This window comes from Gymnodraco acuticeps, unplaced genomic scaffold (genome assembly GCF_902827175.1).
Source record: "Gymnodraco acuticeps unplaced genomic scaffold, fGymAcu1.1, whole genome shotgun sequence".
Taxonomy (NCBI): Eukaryota; Metazoa; Chordata; class Actinopteri; order Perciformes; family Bathydraconidae; genus Gymnodraco; species Gymnodraco acuticeps.
Genome location: NW_022990385.1, coordinates 379,578 through 406,568, shown reverse-complemented (window position 1 = coordinate 406,568; position 26,991 = coordinate 379,578). Strand labels below are relative to the sequence as shown.

Here is a 26,991-nt window from a genome sequence, read left to right as displayed (position 1 = left end):
CAAACTTCACGATGGTGTTGGAGCTGTGTGTGGCCACGCAGTCGTGTGTGAACAGGGAGTAGAGGAGAGGGCTGAGCACGCAGCCTTGAGGGGCTCCGGTGTTGAGGATCAGGGTGGAGGATGTGATGTTTCCCACCCGCACTGCCTGGGGTCTGCCTGTCAGGAAGTTCAGGATCCAGTCACAGAGGGCGCTGTTGAGCCCGAGGTCTCTGAGCTTGTGTGGGTTAACCCTTTTAAAGGATTTGCACACATCTGCCCTGTTTAAAACAAAAGGGCAGGGCTCCTGGTCCTTCTCTGCACCCCCAGCCTGGCTGCTCTCAAATCGTGCAAAAAAACTGTTCAGCTCGTCTGGGAGAGATGCGCACGCATCAGCCAAACGACTCGTTGCGCCCTCGCTGCGAGGGGGACCCAAGTTCCCATCGGCGAAAACACGTGGGTTTGCTGTCCTGGCTCCAAGATGGTGGAATGAGCTCCCCATTGACATCAGGACGGCAGATAGCTTGCACATCTTCCGGCGCAAACTGAAAACTCATCTCTTTCGACTCCACTTCGAGCGTTAGAACTATTAACGAAGCACTTTTATACTAATAAAGGACTGGCTTACCTAAAGCCAGTTGAGTAGCACTTGAAATGTTTGGCTCTATGAAACCTGATGTACTTATATGATTCTGTTTTCTTCAAGGTTGTGTCTTCCTGGTCGAATGTACTTATTATAAGTCGCTTTGGATAAAAGCGGGACAGGGAGAGAGGGGTCCGCCACAGTATATGGGCTCTGCATGCAATTTACTGTAGGCCTAGTTCTGTTGTTGTTATCTAATATTTATTATAAATAATATTAGTGAAACAAATTATACATTTTTTTTTCGAAGTTAAAAATGTTTAAGTAAACTGCATCATAAATTAAATAAAGATTTCCCTGTCAAGTTTGAGAAAAGGGACAAAACACCCAAGGGAAGGGTAGTCCCGTAAGAGTCAGTGAGGGGGGGTGCAAGTCACACATGAAGCGTTAGGCAACGCAGGCACCATATCCTTGCAGAAGGAGCTGGAAAAGCAACAACGGAAGATTAAAGGTAGTCCACAGCTTAAACCAGTTCCAAGCTACAGAGAACCAAGATATTTAAGCAGCTTGTGCGGACCTTCCTGATAGACACCTGCTAATACATGGAATTTTCTATAAATTCTCCATTAGTATGACTTCATAATGTTGGAATATGGCCCTGTTTACTCACAGCAGTTCACTGTGTTTACCTTCATCAAATCATCAGGATCTTTCCAATTTTCCAATTTCTATATGTAGAATCTAATGAGAAAACATCTTCAAAACACTGAGCCCGCTCATTACTGGTAAGGTTTACGTCTGTTGTATATACATGTTATACATGTAACATTCTGAAAGAGATTGCATTACAAATCTTGTATAAAACATGGCTTTACACCAGGCCTAATTCCATCCAAATAATCTGACTGAAAAATCTCACTTTGTTTAAAATAAATCTTTAGTTTGATCTCTGAATGCAGAAATCCTGTACACATTTCAAGATATATATACAAATCTAAAGATTTATTTTAAACAAAGTGAGATTTTTCAGTCAGATTATTTGGATGGAATTAGGCCATGTTTTATACAAGATTTGTAATGCAATCTCTGCAGTGTGTTTCTCCGCCCCTGTGGTTGGAGTTATAGCCTCACCTGTGTTTGTGGGCTAACATACACTCGCCTCCGTCCAGCGGATCCACGTTGTAAATAAAGAGCTGACCATCAGCGGTGGACACCAGTAGCCGTGGAAGCTTCTGGATCCTGAAACATCAGATCAAGTATTTCTTTCAGTTGTTGTGTAAAAAATCATGGCATCACTCTTTCGTCCAACACAAAAGTGATCGGACAAGGAACTGCACCCAAAAGTTGTTTTCAGTAAATATAATATCTGTGTCATAGCTAGATCAGTGAGGACCTAATGAGGCGTGGTGAAGACAAATATAAATGTTCATCACAGTGTAAACACACATCTTAACTCTCAGGTAGGTGAGGACTGATTGAGTGCAATGTAAACTGGTCATAGAGAGCAGCTCACATAGCCATGGTGCAGACGTTCCTCTGGACGGATGTCAGCAGGTGGACGATGGCAAAGGCCCGGTCCTGGCTCATTATGCCCGACACCTGAGCCGGGAGGTAGCTGCTGGCTGCTGAGAACATCTTCCCCACGTAGGCTGTCCAGGTGGCCGCCTCGTCCCCTCCACTGCAAAAAGGCTTTATCATAAACGGCATTTATACTTTGGTCGGTACAATGTTATGGAAAATGATAGAACTAGTGGCCAGAACTACAAAACAAAGGATTAAAGGAATACTGCACCCCAAAAATGGAAATTGTATATTATTTACTCTGTATTCTTGAAGAAAACCTATTTTTTCTTGCATGCCTCCATTGAGAATCCAGAAATGGAGAATGGTCTTTAAAAGCTCTCACACAGCATATTCAGTGTTATCCAGATCTCATCTATCCAGCTCATGTCCTTCCAAACACATTTCACATGCAGAAGGGTTTTACAAAGTAATAGAAACCCTCGTAAAGTAGTGAGCACACAACCTGATAAATGAGACTTCAACTATGCACACGTTGTGTGAGACTATGTAAACAGGTGTTTTAATATCAATTTGGCTCTTCAATGAGGCCTGTGAAAAAAAGGTTTTCTTTCTCAAGGTGTGTGTGTGTGTGTGTGTGTGTGTGTGTGTGTGTGTGTGTGTGTGTGTGTGTGTGTGTGTGTGGGTGTGTGTGTGTGTGTGTGTGTGTGTGTGTGTGTGTGTGTGTGTGCACCTTGGTCCCAGTTGATCCATTTTGAAAATATGCACCGTCTCTGTGTTGCTGGATGCAGAGAGGAACTGACCGTCAGGACTGAAGGATAAGGAGCTTATATTGACGTACCTGCAGACAGACAGACAAAACACACACTCACAATTCCACAGCACAAAAACTTGAGGATCAATCAATAATTTGAAGTTGATAAATCTCTTGGAGTAGGCTGTAGTGACGGAAACCTCTAGTTTATTTAGTTTGGTTAATATGTGTGGCTGTTGGCATTGGACAGTGTGATTCTTTCATAGAGTGCAGATCTTGTATGATTGTAGGTTTAAAGCACTGACCTCTTCATACCCCGGCGGAACTCAAACAGACGCAGGCCCTCAGGAATGGAGAACACTCTGATGACGGTTCCCTGTGGAGACAGACAGCCGGTGATGCATCATCTTTACTTTGGTTTACATCATGTTCTAGCACAGGTGTCCCTCCTCTTACAATCTTATGTAACGTGATGTATTGGGTCATTGGGGGATGTGAGGCAAAGCCTTAGAGTCCAATACAATTCTGGATTAATGCATAACCTAATACAGGTGAAGGTGTTTTGTTATTGGATAGCCCCTGTTAGGGAATAATTAGCTTAGGTATTCAACCTTCGACCCAGTTCATCGTTTTCTCTCTTCACTGTCTCCTTTCCCGTGGCATAGGTCTACGGCCTTGGGTATAGCTGCTATCTCTCTTAAGGAGGAGCAGCTTGAGGTAGTTTACTGTTCAGGGACGTAGGTTCCCTGGCGCACATTCTTTCCTATGGGCGAGAGCTCTGGTTAGATTCAGGGTCCATAATTGTTTAGTCTCACCGATAAAGAATGTTGATTATTACACTCTGAACTAGTTCAAACCTCGAGCTGCAGAAGAGTTCTTCAGAATTGGTTTGGCAACCGCTGTGTCACCTCGTGACACACCACCTGTCTTGTTGATTATCCGGCCGCTAACTCCATTGCTTCAAAAGTTTCCATCACAGCCACCCAGTGTCAAGTGCCCAGAGTGATGGAAACCCGCATGTTAGAATGTGATGCTGACTGTTGTGAATGTGTGCTTGTTCTTGGCAGGGGTTCACATTTTATTTAGAGAAGATTCCATCTACAATTAAATTTGAATTATATATGTTAGCACATGTTTGAAAGTCAGCTTTTTCTCGAAACACTTGGATTAAACACTTTGGCGCAAAGCACATATGTATAAGCCAAACCGCTGGTAGTGTTTTCAGGAAGATATGGCTATTTGCTATAAGCGAAGACACTGTTTGTTCCTCTTGTGTATTAGCCTCAGAGGACGGAACTGTTATTCCAAGGCTTTGAGGATCTCAAACTGTATTAGAGGATGAAATAACATGGAGCAGCGGGACGATGTGGTAACATGAGGCTACCCAATCTGAAGACTGGGCATTGCAACAGTTAGATGAAGACAAAAGAAATGTGAACATGTTACTGAGTCAAATGTCAAATAGCTAATTGTTTTCATGTTTTTTCTCTTTTCGCATCTACAGTATCTAAACTGTAACATCTACTGTATCTAAAGTATTTGATAGCCCATAAACATTTTCAACCATAAAACGCCTCTGTATCTGAAACAATGTCATCAGCAGAAATAAACCATGGGCTAATGATTTTGCCAATACTAACAGATTAGTTTGGCTGATGTCAGGATGGCAAAAAGACAGTGTAAAGCTCATGATGATGGGGTAAAAGGAAATGTCAGGAAGTCGTCACAAAGCAAGGATTCATTGTTTTTGGTCCTTCACCAGCCCTCAGGACTGAGGTGTTTGGAGCTGAAGGTGCCGTGTCCCACAGGGTCTGAGAGCGGTTTTACCTTCTCTGAGGCGCTGGCTAGCTTGGTGGCCGAGGCGTTAAAGCTGAGAGCTGCCAGAGGACTGTCGTGAGCCGGGATCATGGCCACTGTGTTCTGAAAGAAGGACATTGTTTGATTTGATGTGTTAATGTCTCTAACACTGGCTGTATTTCCATCAAGTTGCTAAATGTTTATTTCCATGACGAGGCATCAAATTAAAAAAGTGACATTTGAATTCTTAATTTCCAGAAGAAAATGTGCTTGTTGATAAAGAAGTTTATGTAAAATATTTCTAATGTCAAACGAATAATACCAGACTCTTTGTGAAGAATTGTTTAAAGAGTAAACGATCAGGCTGGCATTACAGTATAATGTTGTTTAAAATATGGCAGACCAACAATGAAATAATTCTATCAAAACATGTATATATATGTAAATAAAAAAATTAACATTGCTGGTTCTGGTCTTTTCAACATCATTGTTGGATACTTACTTCTTATCACATATTATTATATCATAGTGTTGGGAAGTAGAATTAAACATTTAAGATGACACATTTTATTTACTGCTCATAACACTATTTTTCTCACAACACACAGTTCTTAACTATTATAACTCGTGGTGTTGTTATAATAATTTTTGATATAGATTGTATAAAGTCGAAATGTTCATTTATATTTGTTGTTTAGAATTGGAAAATATAGGGCTGATATGTTCTTATTGTTCTGTGTATGAAGGATAAACTATATTAACATTAAAACATATTTTTTTAACAATACGTGCTACTATTGTGTAACATATAGAGAAAACGTCTTGATATTGAGCAATAAAGATTTAGTGAAGCTCAGCAGATCTTCTGCAATCGAGGCTTCAATATGTTTTTAAAGCACTAAAAATATTCCATCAAAATATTATTTAAATAAGTGTGTCTGCCTCCCCTTGAACGTCAAGATGGACCTGGAATTCATCAAAAGAGCCTACAGAGAGAACAAATATGGCCACTTTCTGCATGGTAATACTGCTAATGTTGATACTGAAAATGTCAGAAATGGATTCAGCATCCTCAATAACCCCCAAAACAACCCCAAAACTGTCACAATCAGCCAAGGCATTTTGTAACTATTGTCCACATAGTTAATGCTAACTAATGCTAATAACGAAACTAATTGTGTAAATTGCCCAATTTATGCAGGTTAGCATCCGGAAGTTTCTATGTGCTGGGGAACCTACTCTACATTTCTAACATAAAACGTTGGGGTTCTCAACATTTCAGGGTTCAATAGGATAGCTGGAAACTAGATTCTCACCTACAGCCTGCTCTTTAATAAAGCTTCACAGCATATGTGTGTTGCTAGGCAACTTTAAGAAATGCAAAATAATAATAATTTGTTATCAATAAATAATTACATTTTTTGTTGGTGTGTTTATGGAAATGTATATGTTGTGACCGTTTTATAAAATGAACTGTTAGAGGCTGTGAGTTAAAGTGAGCTTTAAACAGCTGCTGTTAGCCTCAATGTCCTCCAACAGCTGACTGCTTCACTCTGACACAATGTCCTCCAACAGCTGACTGCTTCACTCTGACACAATGTCCTCCAACAGCTGACTGCTTCACTCTGACACAATGTCCTCCAACAGCTGACTGCTTCACTCTGACACAATGTCCTCCAACAGCTGACTGCTTCACTCTGACTCAATGTCCTCCAACAGCTGACTGCTTCACTCTGACTCAATGTCCTCCAACAGCTGACTGCTTCACTCTGACTCAATGTCCTCAAACAGCTGACTGCTTCACTCTGACACAATGTCCTCCAACAGCTGACTGCTTCACTCTGACTCAATGTCCTCCAACAGCTGACTGCTTCACTCTGACTCAATGTCCTCCAACAGCTGACTGCTTCACTCTGACACAATGTCCTCCAACAGCTGACGGCTTCACTGTGACACAATGTCCTCCAACAGCTGACTGCTTCACTCTGACACAATGTCCTCCAACAGCTGACTGCTTCACTCTGACTCAATGTCCTCCAACAGCTGACTGCTTCACTCTGACACAATGTCCTCCAACAGCTGACTGCTTCACTCTGACTCAATGTCCTCCAACAGCTGACTGCTTCATTCTGACACAATGTCCTCCAACAGCTGACTGCTTCACTCTGACACAATGTCCTCCAACAGCTGACTGCTTCACTCTGACACAATGTCCTCCAACAGCTGACTGCTTCACTCTGACACAATGTCCTCCAACAGCTGACTGCTTCACTCTGACACAATGTCCTCCAACAGCTGACGGCTTCACTCTGACTCAATGTCCTCCAACAGCTGACTGCTTCACTCTGACACAATGTCCTCCAACAGCTGACTGCTTCACTCTGACACAATGTCCTCCAACAGCTGACTGCTTCACTCTGACACAATGTCCTCCAACAGCTGACTGCTTCACTCTGACATAATGTCCTCCAACAGCTGACTGCTTCACTCTGACACAATGTCCTCCAACAGCTGACTGCTTCACCCTGACACAATGTCCTCCAACAGCTGACTGCTTCACCCTGACACAATGTCCTCCAACAGCTGACTGCTTCACTCTGACACAATGTCCTCCAACAGCTGACAGCTTCACTCTGACATAATGTCCTCCAACAGCTGACTGATTCACTCTGACACAATGTCCTCCAACAGCTGACTGCTTCACTCTGACACAATGTCCTCCAACAGCTGACTGCTTCACCCTGACACAATGTCCTCCAACAGCTGACTGCTTCACTCTGACACAATGTCCTCCAACAGCTGACTGCTTCACCCTGACACAATGTCCTCCAACAGCTGACTGCTTCACTCTGACACAATGTCCTCCAACAGCTGACTGCTTCACTCTGACACAATGTCCTCCAACAGCTGACTGCTTCACCCTGACACAATGTCCTCCAACAGCTGACTGCTTCACCCTGACACAATGTCCTCCAACAGCTGACTGCTTCACTCTGACACAATGTCCTCCAACAGCTGACTGCTTCACTCTGACACAATGTCCTCCAACAGCTGACTGCTTCACCCTGACACAATGTCCTCCAACAGCTGACTGCTTCACCCTGACACAATGTCCTCCAACAGCTGACTGCTTCACTCTGACACAATGTCCTCCAACAGCTGACTGCTTCACTCTGACACAATGTCCTCCAACAGCTGACTGCTTCACTCTGACATAATGTCCTCCAACAGCTGACTGCTTCACTCTGACACAATGTCCTCCAACAGCTGACTGCTTCACTCTGACATAATGTCCTCCAACAGCTGACTGCTTCACTCTGACATAATGTCCTCCAACAGCTGACTGCTTCACTCTGACATAATGTCCTCCAACAGCTGACTGCTTCACTCTGACACAATGTCCTCCAACAGCTGACTGCTTCACTCTGACACAATGTCCTCCAACAGCTGACTGCTTCACTCTGACATAATGTCCTCCAACAGCTGACTGCTTCACTCTGACACAATGTCCTCCAACAGCTGACTGCTTCACTCTGACATAATGTCCTCCAACAGCTGACTGCTTCACTCTGACATAATGTCCTCCAACAGCTGACTGCTTCACTCTGACACAATGTCCTCCAACAGCTGACTGCTTCACTCTGACATAATGTCCTCCAACAGCTGACTGCTTCACCCTGACACAATGTCCTCCAACAGCTGACTGCTTCACTCTGACACAATGTCCTCCAACAGCTGACTGCTTCACTCTGACATAATGTCCTCCAACAGCTGACTGCTTCACTCTGACACAATGTCCTCCAACAGCTGACTGCTTCACTCTGACATAATGTCCTCCAACAGCTGACTGCTTCACTCTGACATAATGTCCTCCAACAGCTGACTGCTTCACCCTGACATAATGTCCTCCAACAGCTGACTGCTTCACTCTGACATAATGTCCTCCAACAGCTGACTGCTTCACTCTGACATAATGTCCTCCAACAGCTGACTGCTTCACTCTGACATAATGTCCTCCAACAGCTGACTGCTTCACTCTGACATAATGTCCTCCAACAGCTGACTGCTTCACTCTGACACAATGTCCTCCAACAGCTGACTGCTTCACTCTGACATAATGTCCTCCAACAGCTGACTGCTTCACCCTGACACAATGTCCTCCAACAGCTGACTGCTTCACTCTGACATAATGTCCTCCAACAGCTGACTGCTTCACCCTGACATAATGTCCTCCAACAGCTGACTGCTTCACTCTGACATAATGTCCTCCAACAGCTGACTGCTTCAATCTGACACAATGTCCTCCAACAGCTGACTGCTTCACTCTGACATAATGTCCTCCAACAGCTGACTGCTTCACTCTGACACAATGTCCTCCAACAGCTGACTGCTTCACTCTGACACAATGTCCTCCAACAGCTGACTGCTTCACCCTGACATAATGTCCTCCAACAGCTGACTGCTTCACTCTGACACAATGTCCTCCAACAGCTGACTGCTTCACCCTGACATAATGTCCTCCAACAGCTGACTGCTTCACTCTGACATAATGTCCTCCAACAGCTGACTGCTTCACTCTGACATAATGTCCTCCAACAGCTGACTGCTTCACTCTGACACAATGTCCTCCAACAGCTGACTGCTTCACTCTGACACAATGTCCTCCAACAGCTGACTGCTTCACCCTGACACAATGTCCTCCAACAGCTGACTGCTTCACTCTGACTCAATGTCCTCCAACAGCTGACTGCTTCACTCTGACACAATGTCCTCCAACAGCTGACTGCTTCACTCTGACACAATGTCCTCCAACAGCTGACTGCTTCACTCTGACACAATGTCCTCCAACAGCTGACTGCTTCACTCTGACACAATGTCCTCCAACAGCTGACTGCTTCACCCTGACACAATGTCCTCCAACAGCTGACTGCTTCACTCTGACACAATGTCCTCCAACAGCTGACTGCTTCACTCTGACACAATGTCCTCCAACAGCTGACTGCTTCACTCTGACACAATGTCCTCCAACAGCTGACTGCTTCACTCTGACATAATGTCCTCCAACAGCTGACTGCTTCACTCTGACACAATGTCCTCCAACAGCTGACTGCTTCACTCTGACACAATGTCCTCCAACAGCTGACTGCTTCACTCTGACACAATGTCCTCCAACAGCTGACTGCTTCACTCTGACACAATGTCCTCCAACAGCTGACTGCTTCACTCTGACTCAATGTCCTCCAACAGCTGACTGCTTCACTCTGACACAATGTCCTCCAACAGCTGACTGCTTCACTCTGACTCAATGTCCTCCAACAGCTGACTGCTTCACTCTGACACAATGTCCTCCAACAGCTGACTGCTTCACTCTGACACAATGTCCTCCAACAGCTGACTGCTTCACCCTGACACAATGTCCTCCAACAGCTGACTGCTTCACTCTGACACAATGTCCTCCAACAGCTGACTGCTTCACTCTGACACAATGTCCTCCAACAGCTGACTGCTTCACTCTGACACAATGTCCTCCAACAGCTGACTGCTTCACTCTGACACAATGTCCTCCAACAGCTGACTGCTTCACCCTGACACAATGTCCTCCAACAGCTGACTGCTTCACTCTGACACAATGTCCTCCAACAGCTGACTGCTTCACCCTGACATAATGTCCTCCAACAGCTGACTGCTTCACTCTGACATAATGTCCTCCAACAGCTGACTGCTTCACTCTGACACAATGTCCTCCAACAGCTGACTGCTTCACCCTGACATAATGTCCTCCAACAGCTGACTGCTTCACTCTGACACAATGTCCTCCAACAGCTGACTGCTTCACCCTGACATAATGTCCTCCAACAGCTGACTGCTTCACTCTGACATAATGTCCTCCAACAGCTGACTGCATCACTCTGACACAATGTCCTCCAACAGCTGACTGCTTCACCCTGACACAATGTCCTCCAACAGCTGACTGCTTCACTCTGACACAATGTCCTCCAACAGCTGACTGCTTCACTCTGACACAATGTCCTCCAACAGCTGACTGCTTCACTCTGACACAATGTCCTCCAACAGCTGACAGCTTCACTCTGACATAATGTCCTCCAACAGCTGACTGCTTCACTCTGACACAATGTCCTCCAACAGCTGACTGCTTCACTCTGACTCAATGTCCTCCAACAGCTGACTGCTTCACCCTGACACAATGTCCTCCAACAGCTGACTGCTTCACTCTGACACAATGTCCTCCAACAGCTGACTGCTTCACTCTGACACAATGTCCTCCAACAGCTGACTGCTTCACTCTGACACAATGTCCTCCAACAGCTGACTGCTTCACTCTGACACAATGTCCTCCAACAGCTGACTGCTTCACTCTGACACAATGTCCTCCAACAGCTGACTGCTTCACTCTGACACAATGTCCTCCAACAGCTGACTGCTTCACTCTGACACAATGTCCTCCAACAGCTGACTGCTTCACCCTGACACAATGTCCTCCAACAGCTGACTGCTTCACCCTGACACAATGTCCTCCAACAGCTGACTGCTTCACTCTGACACAATGTCCTCCAACAGCTGACTGCTTCACTCTGACACAATGTCCTCCAACAGCTGACTGTTTCACTCTGACACAATGTCCTCCAACAGCTGACTGCTTCACTCTGACACAATGTCCTCCAACAGCTGACTGCTTCACTCTGACACAATGTCCTCCAACAGCTGACTGCTTCACTCTGACACAATGTCCTCCAACAGCTGACTGCTTCACTCTGACACAATGTCCTCCAACAGCTGACTGCTTCACTCTGACACAATGTCCTCCAACAGCTGACTGCTTCACTCTGACATAATGTCCTCCAACAGCTGACTGCTTCACTCTGACACAATGTCCTCCAACAGCTGACTGCTTCACTCTGACACAATGTCCTCCAACAGCTGACTGCTTCACCTCTGACACAATGTCCTCCAACAGCTGACTGCTTCACTCTGACACAATGTCCTCCAACAGCTGACTGCTTCACTCTGACACAATGTCCTCCAACAGCTGACTGTTTCACTCTGACACAATGTCCTCCAACAGCTGACTGCTTCACCTGACACAATGTCCTCCAACAGCTGACTGCTTCACTCTGACACAATGTCCTCCAACAGCTGACTGTTTCACTCTGACCAACAATGTCCTCCAACAGCTGACTGTTTCACTCTGACACAATGTCCTCCAACAGCTGACTGCTTCACTCTGACATAATGTCCTCCAACAGCTGACTGCTTCACTCTGACACAATGTCCTCCAACAGCTGACTGTTTCACTCTGACACAATGTCCTCCAACAGCTGACTGCTTCACTCTGACATAATGTCCTCCAACAGCTGACTGCTTCACCCTGACACAATGTCCTCCAACAGCTGACTGCTTCACCCTGACATAATGTCCTCCAACAGCTGACTGCTTCACTCTGACACAATGTCCTCCAACAGCTGACTGCTTCACTCTGACATAATGTCCTCCAACAGCTGACAGCTTCACTCTGACACAATGTCCTCCAACAGCTGACTGCTTCACCCTGACACAATGTCCTCCAACAGCTGACTGCTTCACCCTGACATAATGTCCTCCAACAGCTGACTGCTTCACTCTGACACAATGTCCTCCAACAGCTGACTGCTTCACTCTGACATAATGTCCTCCAACAGCTGACTGCTTCACCCTGACACAATGTCCTCCAACAGCTGACTGCTTCACCCTGACATAATGTCCTCCAACAGCTGACTGCTTCACTCTGACACAATGTCCTCCAACAGCTGACTGCTTCACTCTGACATAATGTCCTCCAACAGCTGACTGCTTCACCCTGACATAATGTCCTCCAACAGCTGACTGCTTCACCCTGACACAATGTCCTCCAACTGAAAGAAACCAGGATTACAGACTGCAGCATATTATTTCAGGTGCTTTGTGTTATATGTCTTTTACCAAGTTGTTGGAATCATACACTATGATCTCCCCGGTGGTGGCGCTGCCGGGGTACGCCAGGTAGGAGTTGGAATGGTTGATAGAGAGAGCACAGAGACCTGCGGACAATCAGTCAGTCCCCATCATCATCATCATCATCATCATCATCATCATCATCATCATCATCATCATCATCATCATCATCATCATCATCATCATCATCAACTCAACTCACACAGATCAACTGCAAGCATAAATGATTGCACCTGTTCTCAAGTCATAAACAAAACAAAACTATTTAGGTCAGATTTTTTAAATATATCAGAATATTTTTTCTTACTTGCTTCTCAGGGCATAATACAGTATATATATATGTTAGTGTGATGACCATCCACTCTTGAGTGCTTTGTCACGCTTCACTATTGACAACAAGAGCAGTTTTTATAAACCTGAATGATCCTCTAAGACTTGGTTCAGTCCACTGTCTCACCTGAGGGGTTGGACGGAGTGTTGAGCAGAGTCTTGAGCAGCTTCATGTCTTTGATGTTGTGGATATAAATGGACTCTTCAAGGCACACCGCCAGCCTCTGCAGGACAGAGCACAGCGCAGCTCACATCAGTGAAACACACAAATCATAGGAGCAGAAGGTCAAAACCACAACTGTTCAGTCGACTCAGCAAAGGGAACTTAAAGCTCACAGCCACAGGAAACACTTTTGTTTGAATGATACTATATTATAGACTTGATCTATGTCAACAGTCTGCCTTCGGGCATAACAGTGATCCTACAGGTCCAATTCTGTACCAAAGAAATCCTCCCTTTTACACTTTGAGTAAGAAGCCGGTCGGCTTTTAACCTACAAACATTTATTTAGCTCAACTTGTGGAACACCTCTATAGGCAGGTCTGCGGTCCCGTGTCTCCAAGTCTCCCTGGTTTGATCCTTTGTTGAGCATGCTCGTACATTTTTCTAGTGTTTTTTGGAACAGATCTTTATTTAATAAAGCTCGCTTTTTGTTTATACTTTTTCTGTATTTGGGTCCTGATTACCCCCTGCTCCTGACAGTACGAACCGACCAAGATATGGACCCAGCTGTTTTTGTCTGTGGCCAAGAGCTGTATGAATTAAAATACACTCTGAATGTATCTTTGAAGACTGGAGGAGGGCCTGAGGTCAAAAATGCTGCCCTCCAAATGGCACGGATGGAGGTAGCTAATAAGCCCTGGCTAAAGAGCTTGTTGCCCGACTGTCTCCTGCTCCTGCTCCGGTGGTCCCCCTGACTCCTTTTCCCCCAGTGCTCCCATGGCTGTCCATCCGGCCTCAAGAGGGGTCCCATCGGGTCCACAGGATGGGTCCCATCGGGGTCTCAGGATGAGTCCCATCGGGGTCTCCGCAGCCCTCCTGCCCGTCGTCCAGAGTTTCTCCGCCGTGGGACCCGGCCCCCAGAGTCTGCCTTGCCCCCCTGCCAGGTGTCAGCAGAGACAGCGGATCAGAAGGGATTGGGTTCATTTTAGGTGTCTTTCCGATTTCATTGATCAAGTCCACAGCGTCCAGATGGTCCAGACCCACAGACGGTAGGACATCACATGTCCAGAGACAGGGGACATGAAGTGAAGCTCTGCAGGGATCTGAAAACCCCGATGATTGGAATCTATACATCTCTTATCATACTCCTGCTGCCATACAAAACATGAGGAAGATCCAGACATTTACCAAGCGGTGGAGTTGCATTATGGGGATTGTAGGATTCAGAGTACCAGGAGCTTGACCCTTACTAGACACTAAAGGTCAGGCTATATCGACCCCTGATTCTATGATTCAAGAATTATATAATTTTCTGGAAACTTGGAGCACTGAATATAGTGCTGCAGATAGCTGTAACAATCTTTCACAAGTGGTTACAAGCACCAAAATGTCAATGTTTATCCCTCTGGGGCCATTTATTTAAAAAAGCCCGTTAGCCACCTCAATTTTCAAAATGGAAACAGCCGAGGAAACAGTATTTTACTACAGAATTTCAACCACTGGGTACATTTGGGTGATTTAGGTATTGAATTATGTGTTTTTGACTATGGTAAAGTCAAATGTATATGTTTGAACTTGTTCAGAGCTGTTTTGTGTAATTTTAAAATACAAAATGTAAAAAATAACACTTAAAAAAATTGATAATTGCAAATAACATGTAAAACTACGATTTTCAAACACCAACAGGAAACGTATTTCCATGTTTATTAGATATAATAACAGTATGATTGTGTATGTATTTACTCCTGACACCTGCAGCTGCATAATGCTGTACAGGGAAGACCAAATCGGTAACATTTGCATCGTCCACTACATTCCGACTTGCATCCACACTTGGTTAGCTGCTGACAGCTCTCAGCGATAGGCGGAAGCTTGGTCCAGAATATCTGCCAATGATCTTCTTCTTTGGTCCATCCCCACTCTGCAGGACTCTGTATTTCAGGTTGAAGCACTGTTGACTGACTCCATATACCTGCCTGGTAGGCTGCACGTTTCAAATGCTGCAGTAGAGCCGCTTAGGTAGGAGGAATGGCCTTGTAGGCCCTCTGTTTCCTTGCAGACATGTCAAATCTGGCATCATTAACACCCTCAGCAGCACTGGACCTGTCATACATCATGACCACACATTTTTCCAAGATCTTTAGTTCGTCATCATTAAACCACTGTTGGTGGATACTGGCTGAGTTTACTGAAGAGATCAGATGCCTCGTCACAAACTTCCCATGTCTGCCAAGCTGTCTTCTTGCCTTCACCGCGGAAAGCTGAAACAACATCACAGCCAGTAAAGGCATGAAAGAAGAGAATCCCTTTGCTCTTTCCCATTCTAATAGAAAGACAAAGGTCATGCACAGGGATCCACTTAAGGTTCCGTCCATGGCCAAAGGCAATCCACAACTGTTGCAGACCAATTTCCTGAAGGGTTGGAAGAATGCTGACTGCAATCACAAGAATATCTGTGTTGTTGGCTTTTATAATTATGTTTTTTCTGCCCTCTTTTGCTGCTTGCTTGGCATGCAAAGATTATTGTGTCGGCTTCTTCGTGACTACAGGGAGCCAACTCGTCTAGGCTCATGGTTTGGGTACTTAGAGCGTTTTCTTCTTTGGTCACAATGACCACATTTTGCGCTGACATCTGTGCAATTTAGTCAGCAAGGTAGTGTTGTCATTGTCTCTGAGAAAGTTCTGCCAGTTTGATGGAATTGTGCCCTTGTTGGTCACCCTACGTCTGACTCCACGTCCTCGCCTTGACCTGGTTTCAACCTTTAGGCTCATGGGCAGGAAGACATCAAACACAATGTCAGTCCTCTTGTACTTGGTAGAGTGTGCCTCGATCGTGGGAAGGAAATCCCGTACTGCATAGTCTTCAAAGCTCTGGAGCCTCGTGGTGGAAGACTGTATACCAGTGCTGAACCATCAATAATGATGATATCTGCCTCAGGCTCAGTGTCAGCGATTGCAACAAGCGACTCGAGTATGCCAGCAAGCTGGGATTTCTGGCAGCTGTGAATATTTCCCCCATCACTCAGAGCAGCAGGGAATGGGTGGTTCTCATGACCAAATGAACAGTTTAGAGAATAGTTGACATCCCTCCTGCAATACCTTCTGTTTGGAAAAAATGATAGAGGCTGTGTTAGAATGCCGAGCAGCCATGGAGGACAAATAGAAGAAGCAGGCAGGTTGGTGTTTTTCCCCAGAAAACTGTTTTATTTTCTCAACCACTGTGACCACATGGCTGTCCTCCATCACCCACACAGTATACCACCCCTTCTCAACAACACTGACTGCCTTTTATAGGATGCCTCAGATCTTCATTGGCTGGCACATACCATTATCTTTATCCAAGCAAACTATTTAATACCACTATATACACATTTACTAAACATTTCCCCACCAATTTACCAATAATACACACATGAATAAAGCTATGACAATATACATTAATTATCTATATCTATGTGCAAAAAATTTCGAACTCCCCCCAGGAGACTACCACTTGCCGTTTCCCTCCCGGAACTATATTTAGAGGTGTGCGGGCCCGGGGGAACTCTTTTGCCCGAACACCCTGGGAGAGAGAACAGACAGAGGTAAGTTTAATCATCACACAATAAATCACTAATTCACACGTTTACTTCATGAACAATCCCTCGCTAACCGTACTGTTAGCAATTCATGAATATGCGCATTTTAAACCGCATCCATTTCTTTACTCAGGCGAACAGCGAGCAGGAACGGCCCGGCGTCCGCGCCGCACGACACTCACACAACGATGCAATTCAATCAATTGTCAATAAACATATTCATACATTGATAAAGTGTGTTGTTTAAATCATGTGCCAATACTGTGTCAATATACCCTATACAGTACAATGATTATATCAACGTGAGCTCTAGTAACGACGTCTCGTCGTTACAGGCTGGTTTTTGACGAAAAAAATCCACACGGTTCTTCTTGATTGGTTTGTAGAAGGTTGAATCTTCTACGTCGATTACTGCCATGAATTCCTGGAACTGAGCTTTGCCCCTTTCATAGTGAGTTCTCATCAAGTCTACTGCACTGGTGTGAGCAATATCCTTTGTGTCTAGGGACAACAGGTCACGACTCTCCTCTTGGAAAGGATTGCCCATATCTGTACATCATATCATAACTTGTGAGAGCTTATCAACTTTCTCAAACTTTTCTCAACGTTCTCCTTTGAGCTCGTTCTGTCTGCTCATGGTGGCTGGTGTGCTCTGTATCCTCTTTGACTTCAGAGGCTGCTTCACACTGTGTGACCAAATGGCTGATTTCAGGCCCAGCTATCATCCACCTCCTGAGTGCTGATGGATCTTCAGTTAGGCCAATTGCTCCCCCATCTGCCTTGACAACAGCGTTGGCCTGTTCGTGGGCTTGGTCGATGGCCATTGCTGAGAACTCTTGGCTTGATTTGTGCACAACACATGTTCCACTCTCAAATTCCTTGGCCAGTTGAGGGTGTTTTTTTTTAAGGTCATCATGTCTCTGAGGTGGATAGGAAGCCAACGTGTATAGTTTGTGTTGTTGTGGCCTGGGTTAAAAAATGCCACAATGTCCTTGATTTTGTCCATCACATGTCTGACAATAGCAACAGAGTGGGCTTGATCTCGGAGCAGAGGTAAAAGTGATGTTTTCTTAGTGTTGCGCTCAACTGTCGTGTCTATCCTGCAGCGCACTTCGCGAAAGTGAATTTATAGCAAAACAATTATATTTTGAAGCCATCAGCGGCGGCCATCTTGAAAAATGGCGGCCATCTTGGATTTTTGAGTGGCTAACGTGCTTTTTCAAAAGAGTAACCTCCATGGAGTATATGTACCAATTTTAGTGCTTGTAACCACTTGTGAAAGATTGCCCTGATAATATTCACTTATCTGCAGCACTAATAAAAGGGAATATGCAATAAAGAAGAGGATGGGCAGGATTGTAAGTTCAACTGAAAAATAACATTATTATTGATAACACATGCACTGTGTTATCATTGTGCCCACACTGCATTCTTTTTCCACACTGAAAAGGCACCCATAGTGGGAATTTCATGACATTTCCACCCTAGAAGGGAACCCAAGTTCACCAAGAGTGGAAACTGCCCCCTCGTGTCGGCCAGTGACTAAAAGCTATGTGAATGACCTCCTAAATGTTATGAAGAAAGGGATCCACTATAGTATTTGAGGGTGTGTGTGGCAGCTCACCTGTCTGTTGAGCTTGACAGCCCGGATGGTGTTGGGGTAGCTGTAATTGCAGATCTCCGTCTCCTTCTTGAAGTGGTAGATGTTCATGCGCTGCGGCATGGCGGTGCTCACTACAACCACCAGACTGCTGGAGAACAGACGCTCCACGATGTACACATCTGGAGTCTCTGCTGGGGGGGGGGGGTCACACAGGTATGGGACGCTGCTTTATGTTGCTTCTCTTAGATCTTACCATTCGGATATTAGAACCTGGAATTCTCTTTCACTTCTGGTCAGATGAAATAATTCCAGATACTTCAAACTAAAGACATTTCAGTCAGATGGTTATATCTCAGATGTTTAACATTTAATAAACATTGTACATGTCAGCCTGGCTTTTTTTAGATCTGATTAATACAAATGGGTGGTCTTCAACATGAATTTGAAATCAAATTCTATCATGAGAAACGATACCGACAATAAATAGTAGCATGCAGTGGAGTTTTTGGTAAACACACATACATTATGTTGAGATCGTATTCAGAAACCAGATAAAGATTTAAGGCAATATATTTTAGAGCACTCCTATTGATCTTTGTTGACATTTTCTTTACATCCTGACATGAATCAATGAATCCCTGTGTGTCCTATAATGTGTCCTATTGGTGAGCTCTGTCTTCTGCTCTAGCACAACCTCAGTGTGTGCATTTGTGTTTGGACAACGTTTGGATGGACTGTCATGAAATACAGTTCAGACCTTCATGTTCTCCTCAGGATGAATGGTGATTCATCTATTTATCACACACAGTACAACATACATTTTCATCAAGAAAAAATAGCTTTTGACTCGTTTATCCGGTTAGCACCTTCTCAGAATAAACTAAGATAATGAACATTGTAAATATTGTACCTTGTTGTGTTTTTGTGATCAGTGTAACAGCAGAAAGCCAACATCAGCAGAGCTGTTTCTTATGGCAAGGTGTACAGTAAACACCATCATGTAAACAGCAATATTTTAAAGATCATTTATATGATTTATTTGAGGGGGAACAAACACTGGAAAGGTTGAACACTCGTAGCAAGAAATAAATGTAAGAAGAAAGTATTTAGTGGAAACAGATTAACCTCAATAAGAGCTCAACCTGGTTATGAACAATAAACCTATTATGCACTGTGTAACAGGTCGTGTCAGCATTTCAAAATCTCAGTGTTGCTTTTACAGAAACCTGAGGAGTGTGGGACAGATGAGCTGATACACTTCACACAATGCAGAGTCTTTGTCCTGTTATTACATGAGCCATAATCAATGAAACTTAATGATCCACCAGTAATACATTATGCCGTTATAGACTAATGTCTAAAAATGACACTGCCTTTGGTGTATAATTAGTGGACTTCTGTTCTTACATTGTCCCAATGTCCCATGTTTCAAACAACCTAAAGCAATCTGTTCTATGGTAACAATACAAGTAAGGGACTGGGAGTTGTCTGCCAGAAGCTATTATGAACTGACTTTGTATTTAGTTGTTGTTGGGCATTTTAACTGTATATTTGAATCAGATAAAGGATTTTAGTAATTGAGTGACTTGATCTTTAGTTGACAGAGCGGTTGATCCCTAGTTAGCGGAAAGTACATGTAGTGTGTTCAAGAGTACCAATAGGACAGCAGAGTCTCTGTGTAACAGCAGCAGAGCTTTATCATTATCCGGTGGGCCAGAGAAATCAAGTGCAGAGACAGAGATTCATACTGACCACTCTCATGGATACAGTCCAGTTTATCCACCATGGTCAAAGAGAACAGCTTGTAGCCAGTCTTTGTTCCCACAGCCAGTGACCTGTGTGACACACACACACACACACACACACACACACACACACACACACACACACACACACACACACACACACACACACACACACACACACACACACACACACACACACACACACACACACACACACACACACACACACACACACACACACACACACACACACACACACACACACACACACACACACAGAACATCAGTACAACTCGTACACATCTAGCAAGCCCTTAATAAGGGTGCATTCACTTATTCATCACATCCCTTCCCTTTTCCTTACTACAGAGCGACCCCTAGTGGTGGAAATTGTCTTGCATAAGAAATATGCCTTCTTGAAACAAAAGGATCAGCTGGAGATCTGATCCAACAACCCTCAGAACGAATGAAAGAAGTTAACAAATAGGTCCCTTTGATGCGTTTATTTTTCAATTGTATCAAACAGTGTCCCTCAGTGGATGCAGTTGTCTCAGTCATCATAGAGATGCAGTTGTTCTGTAGTTATAAAGTAACCTTAGTAATGGTATCAGACAGGCGAAGTCACGCCCTTCTACTTCCGCCCCATGGGACCTTATTTCGGAAAAATTATCTATTGAAGTCAATGGAGAGAGAAAAATTATCTTTCGATCCCGTTTGAATTGTGCCATGAATTACACATATGATATATGTCAATTTAAAAGATAATTTCCATGTAAAGAAAGTCACAGTTTGTCGTAAAACTGTTTAAATATAAGACGCAACTAGAAAGACTACAAATCCCAGAGTCGTGTAAGTGATGTCATTAACGTCACACATTACACTCGTGTTACTCACCGAAACCTTGTAAAGCCGGTCCCGTATGCTGGCTCTTACGGAGCGAATAACTCCCCTTGTGTGTATGTACAGCTCTCAAATTGGCCAGACTTGTAGTGATTTTCACCTCTTTTAATACTTTTTGCCTCATTCTGAAAGAAAGAGGTGAAATGTGCTAACGTGACGGCCATCTTGGTGTTGGTGACGTGTGCAAGACCAGAGTTGTAGTTCATTGAGCGCTTCACACAAAAAATGTGTTACTTCACAGTTTTACGACACATTTTAATTGTTTTGACTTGAAAAATTATCTTTTAAATTGACAAACATCATATGTGTAATTCGTGGCACAATTCAAACGGGATCAAAAGATAATCTTTCTCTCCCCATTGACTTCAATACATACTTTTTCTGAAATAAGGCCCCATGGAGCTCCCCCGGAAAGGGAAGCACTTCGCCTCTCTATGGAGGTCACGTGATAAGAGGTTTCATGAGAGGTTTCTCAATACTCTAATTCCCCCTCCTCGACTCCTCGGTCCTCCGGTAGTGACCCGGAAATGAATTTCAGCGCGCCATGTTGAAGGACATCTCATTCCTCTAAATGCACTTCGAGGACCGAGGATCGAGCATCGAGGAGGCTCTCTGGAGGAGCTCTAACCGAGGAGACACTGATGAGTCCTCCACGGCTCCTCCGCGGATGCATTTCCGGGAACGGTGGAGGCGTGACGCATGGCCGGACTTATCTCAGCCAATGACAGCTCTGCATGCATCCCCTGGATATTATATTAGTAACTGCTTTCATCGCGACGCAATGTTTACAGTGAGAACAGCTGTGAGGTCCGTGCAGAAAGCAGAGCAGTGTGTAAAATATACATGGGTGTAATTTCCACTTTTCAAAATCCTGTTTGTGTCCCGCCCACTTTTCAAATGTGTTTATTATAATTTTTTTACGCAAGCGGTCATTGTCACGGAGGAGCGTCTGTGTGTGTGTGTCACGCAGTGATGGTTCTAGACCAATTTGACTGGGGGGGCCACTGGGGGGCCAGTTATTTTCTGAGGGGGGCACAATAAATGCAGGACGAAAAAGAGAACTAGACAGTATGAAGTAATTGCGCATAAGAAAACAATGCAATACAGTTATTGGTATTTGTTTCAGTACACTTATTTATTTCAGATAGATCTTATAGTTAGTACTGTTAGCTTCAGCTTAAGTTATAGTGCAATGTTTGCACTAACACCATATTTATATAAAAATAAAGGCAATGAACAGTTACATCTCTACTTTACATAAGGGTGTCGGCACAATCTCACATTACAGCAACAAAATACTGCGGTTTTTGGCAAACTGAGTACCAGAAAATATACATTTAAAAAAAAAAAAAAAACGTTTAATTGTTAGGGGGGCCACAGGGGGGTCAGAGGTCAGTGTTAGGGGGGCACTGGCCCCCCTGGCCCCCCCTAGAACCGCCCCTGAGCACATTTTGTGAGAGAGAGATACGGACAGAGAGAGAGATACGGACAGAGAGAGAGACAGAAGAGGCTTCTCAATTCTTAAATTTCCCCTCCTCGACTCCTATCCTCGAGACTTAGTCCCGCCCACAGGAGATGCAAGCGGAGGAGCCGAGGAGGGGAACCGAGGAGAGAGGAGGGGAAATAGCAGGCGGTTAGAGAAATGAGAACTCCTCTCCTCTGAGCGGTTATTTTAAAGAGACGTCCATTAATGATGACAGGAGGCACAGCAGCCCTCTGTCTGATGGACAGATGTGTTCATGACCACTTATATATTTACTTTGATTCATTCACAGTGCGGTATAATGAGACAATAACAGGCTACAGATGCGGACACACACACACACACACACACACACACACACACACACACACACACACACACACACACACACACACACACACACACACACACACACACAAATAGCCTATATTTATATAAATATATACAATTTAAAGTATGAGAGCACTCTCATAATAACGTAACACAATCAGAGACTGCATATATCCTCCCGCCCCCCTCTCTGGTCGCTGAAATGGGGAATTTATATTACGGGCCAAAAGTTGTATTTACAAGTATTAAAAGTAAGCAGAGGACACCAAACCAACTGAGACCTGTCTGTCTGCCGCATCTACGCACTGTACCACACACACACACCTACCACACACACACATACACACTGTACCACACACACCTACACACTGTGTACCACACACACATCTACACACTGTACCACACACACCTACAGCTCCTAAAGCATAATCAGTATGCCTACAGCTGTTGTGTATTTTATTATGTGAAGCACTAAATGGTTTTAGAAAATATCGACTCTTTGTTTGTAGATATCTACTAAACTAAAGCAAATAAAGAGAGTAGGCCTGTTATACTGAGTGATATACATTGTACACACTGCTCTGCTTTCTGCACGGACCTCACAGCTGTTCTCTCTGTAAACATCGCGACGCGATGAAAGCAGTTTCTAAAATAATATCCAGGGGATGCATGCAGAGCTGTCATTTGCTGAGATAAGTCCGGCCGTGCGTCACGCCTCCACCGTTCCCGGAAATGCATCCGCGCAGGAGCCGTGGAGGACCCATCTGAAGAGGCTTCTCAATTCTTACATTTCCCCTCCTCGACTCCCCTCCTCGAGACTTAGTCCCGCCCACAGGAGATGCGAGCGGAGGACCGAGGAGGGGAACCGAGCAGAGAGGAGGGGAAGCAGCAGACGTTTAAATAAATGAGAACTCCTCTCCTCTGAGCGGTCATATTAAAGCAACGTCCGTTCATTATGGCAACAGCTGCATCAGCTGTCGAGTGTTTTGTCATAGCGCTGTATTTTATAATCTCTGTTAGATCAGCTGAACATTGTTCCCCCACATATTTACTTTGAATTAATTGAGAGTGCGGTCAAATGAGACAATAACAGGCTACAGATGCGGTAACACACACACACACACACATATATTTATATAAATATATACAATTCAAAGTATGAGAGCACTCTCATAATAACGTAACACAATCAGAGACTGGATATATCCCCCCCCCCCCCCCTCCCCTCTGGTCGCTGAAATGGGGAATTGAAATTACGGGCCAAAAGTTGTTTTTACAAGTATTAAAAGTAATCAGAGGACACCAAACCAACTGAGACCCGTCTGTCCGCTGCATCTACGCACTGTACCACACACACCTACACACTGTACCACACACACCTACAGCTCCTAAAGCATAATCAGGCTACAGCCGTTGTGTATTTTATTATGTGAAGCACTAAATGGTCTTAGAAAAATATCGACTCTTTGTTTGTAGATATCTACTAAACTTAAGCAAATAAAGAGAGTAGGCCTGTTATACTGAGTGATATACATTTTACACACTGCTCTGCTTTCTGCACGGACCTCACAGCTGTTCTCTAACATCGCGACGCGATGAAAGCAGTTTCTAAAATAATATCCAGGGGATGCATGCAGAGCTGTCATTGGCTGAGATAAGTCCGGCCGTGCGTCACGCCTCCACCGTTCCCGGAAATGCATCCGTGGAGGAGCCGTGGAGGAACCATCAGTGTATCCTCGGTTAGAGCTCCTCCAGAGAGCCTCCTCGACGCTCGATCCTCGGTGTGCATTTAGAGAAATTAGATGTCCTTCAACATGGCGCGCTGAAATTCATTTCCGGGTCACTACTGGAGGACCGAGGAGTCGAGGAGTCGAGGAGGGGAAATTTGAGTATTGAGAAGCCTCTAGTGTCTCCTCGGCAGAGGGGCGCCGCCAGGGATTTTGGCCCCACCACCAGGCACAGGCCACGCCAACCAAGCACAATGCTGTAACCACACCTCCAGAACCCAACCCACTCATTGATGCTTTAAATAACTCTACCTGTACAGGCTTGCATCTATCTTGTATACTAATACTAACCGCACAATATTTACTGACACTGAGCGGTGAAAATATAACACTGTGCAGACGTGCAACATTCTGCTGCAGTAGAATTCACTATTTGATATAACACTAACATTCCTGACAATAGTTCTCAATAGTCATCTCTTATAGTGTACATGCCTTTTTAATAACATTTTTGAATGTAACATTAAAAAATGAATATAACCAGGGGTGCACATAACTGTTTTGCCCTGGTTCTCAAAGGAGCACCTGGAGATGTTGCTTGGTGCTCATCCTTAAAATGAAATAAACCGTAACTTTTGAGGGGGTCTTTATTTGCCAGACACACGGCACTGAACACACATGCAGAGGTGAACACAGAACACACATGCAGAGGTGAACACAGAACACACATACAGAGGTGAACACAGAACACACATGCAGAGGTGAACACAGAACACACATGCAGAGGTGAACACAGAACACACATACAGAGGTGAACACAGAACACACGTGCAGAGGTGAACACAGAACACACATGCAGAGGTGAACACAGAACACACATACAGAGGTGAACAGAGGTGAACACAAGACAACATTAGCACGACCAGTAATCCGACAAGCTGTCATCACTACCCTCCTGACTGTTCTCCTCACTGTCTTCCTCTCTGTCAGACATGGTAGCTGATGATGTAGGCCTACTTCTTTCTCTCTGGTTGAGTCTGCGATTAGCTGCTTGCATCCACAAGTCAACAGCTGGGTTTGGGTCGAAAGTCTCTGTTGTCATCTTAAACAAGTGGATGTAATCAAATAAGTATGTGAACATAACCAATAACCTACCATAGCCAATAACAAATTAATGTAACTTATTTTATTTTTGTTGTTCATTCATATCTTATCTTAACATTTATTTATTTATGCATTTTGTTTATCTTTCCAGTTTTAAAGGATGTTTGTGGTTACTGTCCTATAGTATACATTGGAATGATTTCAAACCTGTTTATCCCAATAATTATAAAGGAGTGCCTTGGAAATATTTGTTTACATAAATTGTGATCAAAACGTTTGAGACCCACTGAGATAACTTCGACTAAAGTGAACTATCTAAACACTCAAGAGTCCTTTACCTCATTGAGCTGTAGTTATCAGCCTCAGTCTGACTGGAGAGGACTCTCCCTCCACATTATTGTAGAAACATCTTCTTCTTCCGTTAGAGCAGCTAGCACGGCACCAGATGCTAATAACAACAGCGCCGGAACCGGTGCACCCTCCCTCGCTCCCATGCTCACTCGCACTTTGGCTGTGAGCTGCGGGCGCCAGCTAAGCCAACATCCCCCATTTTCATCACTTACAGCGCCCATCGTACAGGGCAAATGAAACGTGTAACCGGGGTGAAAAGGGTGTTACATTTACTTAATTATGAATATTGTTACATCAAGGCCGAAAATTATTAACGGTCAAAAATGTTTTTTTCCCTCCCAGAGCTGCCAGCGCAGCGCCTCCACAGATCTGGCGCCCTAGGCGAACATCTATAACGCCAGCGCTACGGGCCGACCCTAAGTTCATATGCAACTCGCAAATATCTTTCTCTCTCTCCTCTCTTCTCTCTTCTCTCTTTTCTCTTCTCCCTTCTCTCTCTCCTCTCTCTCTCTCTCAATGTTGGTACGCAAATGCGCCTTTTTTCAAATGACCCAGTGCTCTTTTTTTGGCGGAGGTGCGCATGCGCACCAGTTATGTGCAGCCCTGAATATAACTTAAATATACATGACCTCTTAAATTAAAATAAAGTGAACATTAACACCAATATTATCATTTATAAAATGCTATAACAAAAAGAATAACATAAGCAGCAGATTTTTTTTAAATATACCAACTACAAAATAAGCGGGTATTAACCCTCTGAGACCCACATAGGACATTTCCGTTTTTGTATATCTTTGTGTTTTGCCTTATAAATTGTCATTTATTTGCAGTAAAATCAAGTTTTACACATCCCAGAAATCAGCACAACCTCAGCTAATGATATGAGTCACTCATTAGAGACTTATATACACTATAATAGGGGATATTTGCCCATAAATAAAAAATAAATAAAAAACGGAGCTTGCATTTTTTACTTATTTCATTAAATAGAACTGCTAACCATAACATTGAAAGAAACATTCAACACAGAAAATTGCACACATTTATTATCATT

General features: G+C 44.1%; 1 protein-coding gene across 5 annotated transcripts in view; it reads right to left on the bottom strand.

Annotated features, from left to right (window-relative positions):
• Positions 1-26,991, bottom strand: part of wipi1 (WD repeat domain, phosphoinositide interacting 1) — a 65,801-nt gene that overhangs the window by 5,693 nt on the left and 33,117 nt on the right. For 3 of the 5 annotated variants that reach the window (XM_034224412.1, XM_034224415.1, XM_034224414.1), the window contains 9 exons: positions 20,047-20,129; positions 18,316-18,485; positions 13,078-13,174; positions 12,609-12,706; positions 4,662-4,754; positions 3,140-3,210; positions 2,814-2,921; positions 2,073-2,237; positions 1,691-1,798 (listed from right to left, as the gene is read on the bottom strand). In XM_034224412.1, coding sequence (XP_034080303.1) covers positions 1,691-1,798; positions 2,073-2,237; positions 2,814-2,921; positions 3,140-3,210; positions 4,662-4,754; positions 12,609-12,706; positions 13,078-13,174; positions 18,316-18,485; positions 20,047-20,129 — 993 coding nt within the window. The remainder of the gene's footprint in view (positions 1-1,690; positions 1,799-2,072; positions 2,238-2,813; positions 2,922-3,139; positions 3,211-4,661; positions 4,755-12,608; positions 12,707-13,077; positions 13,175-18,315; positions 18,486-20,046; positions 20,130-26,991) is intronic. The other 2 variants (XM_034224413.1, XM_034224416.1) reach the window with 1 other exon arrangement.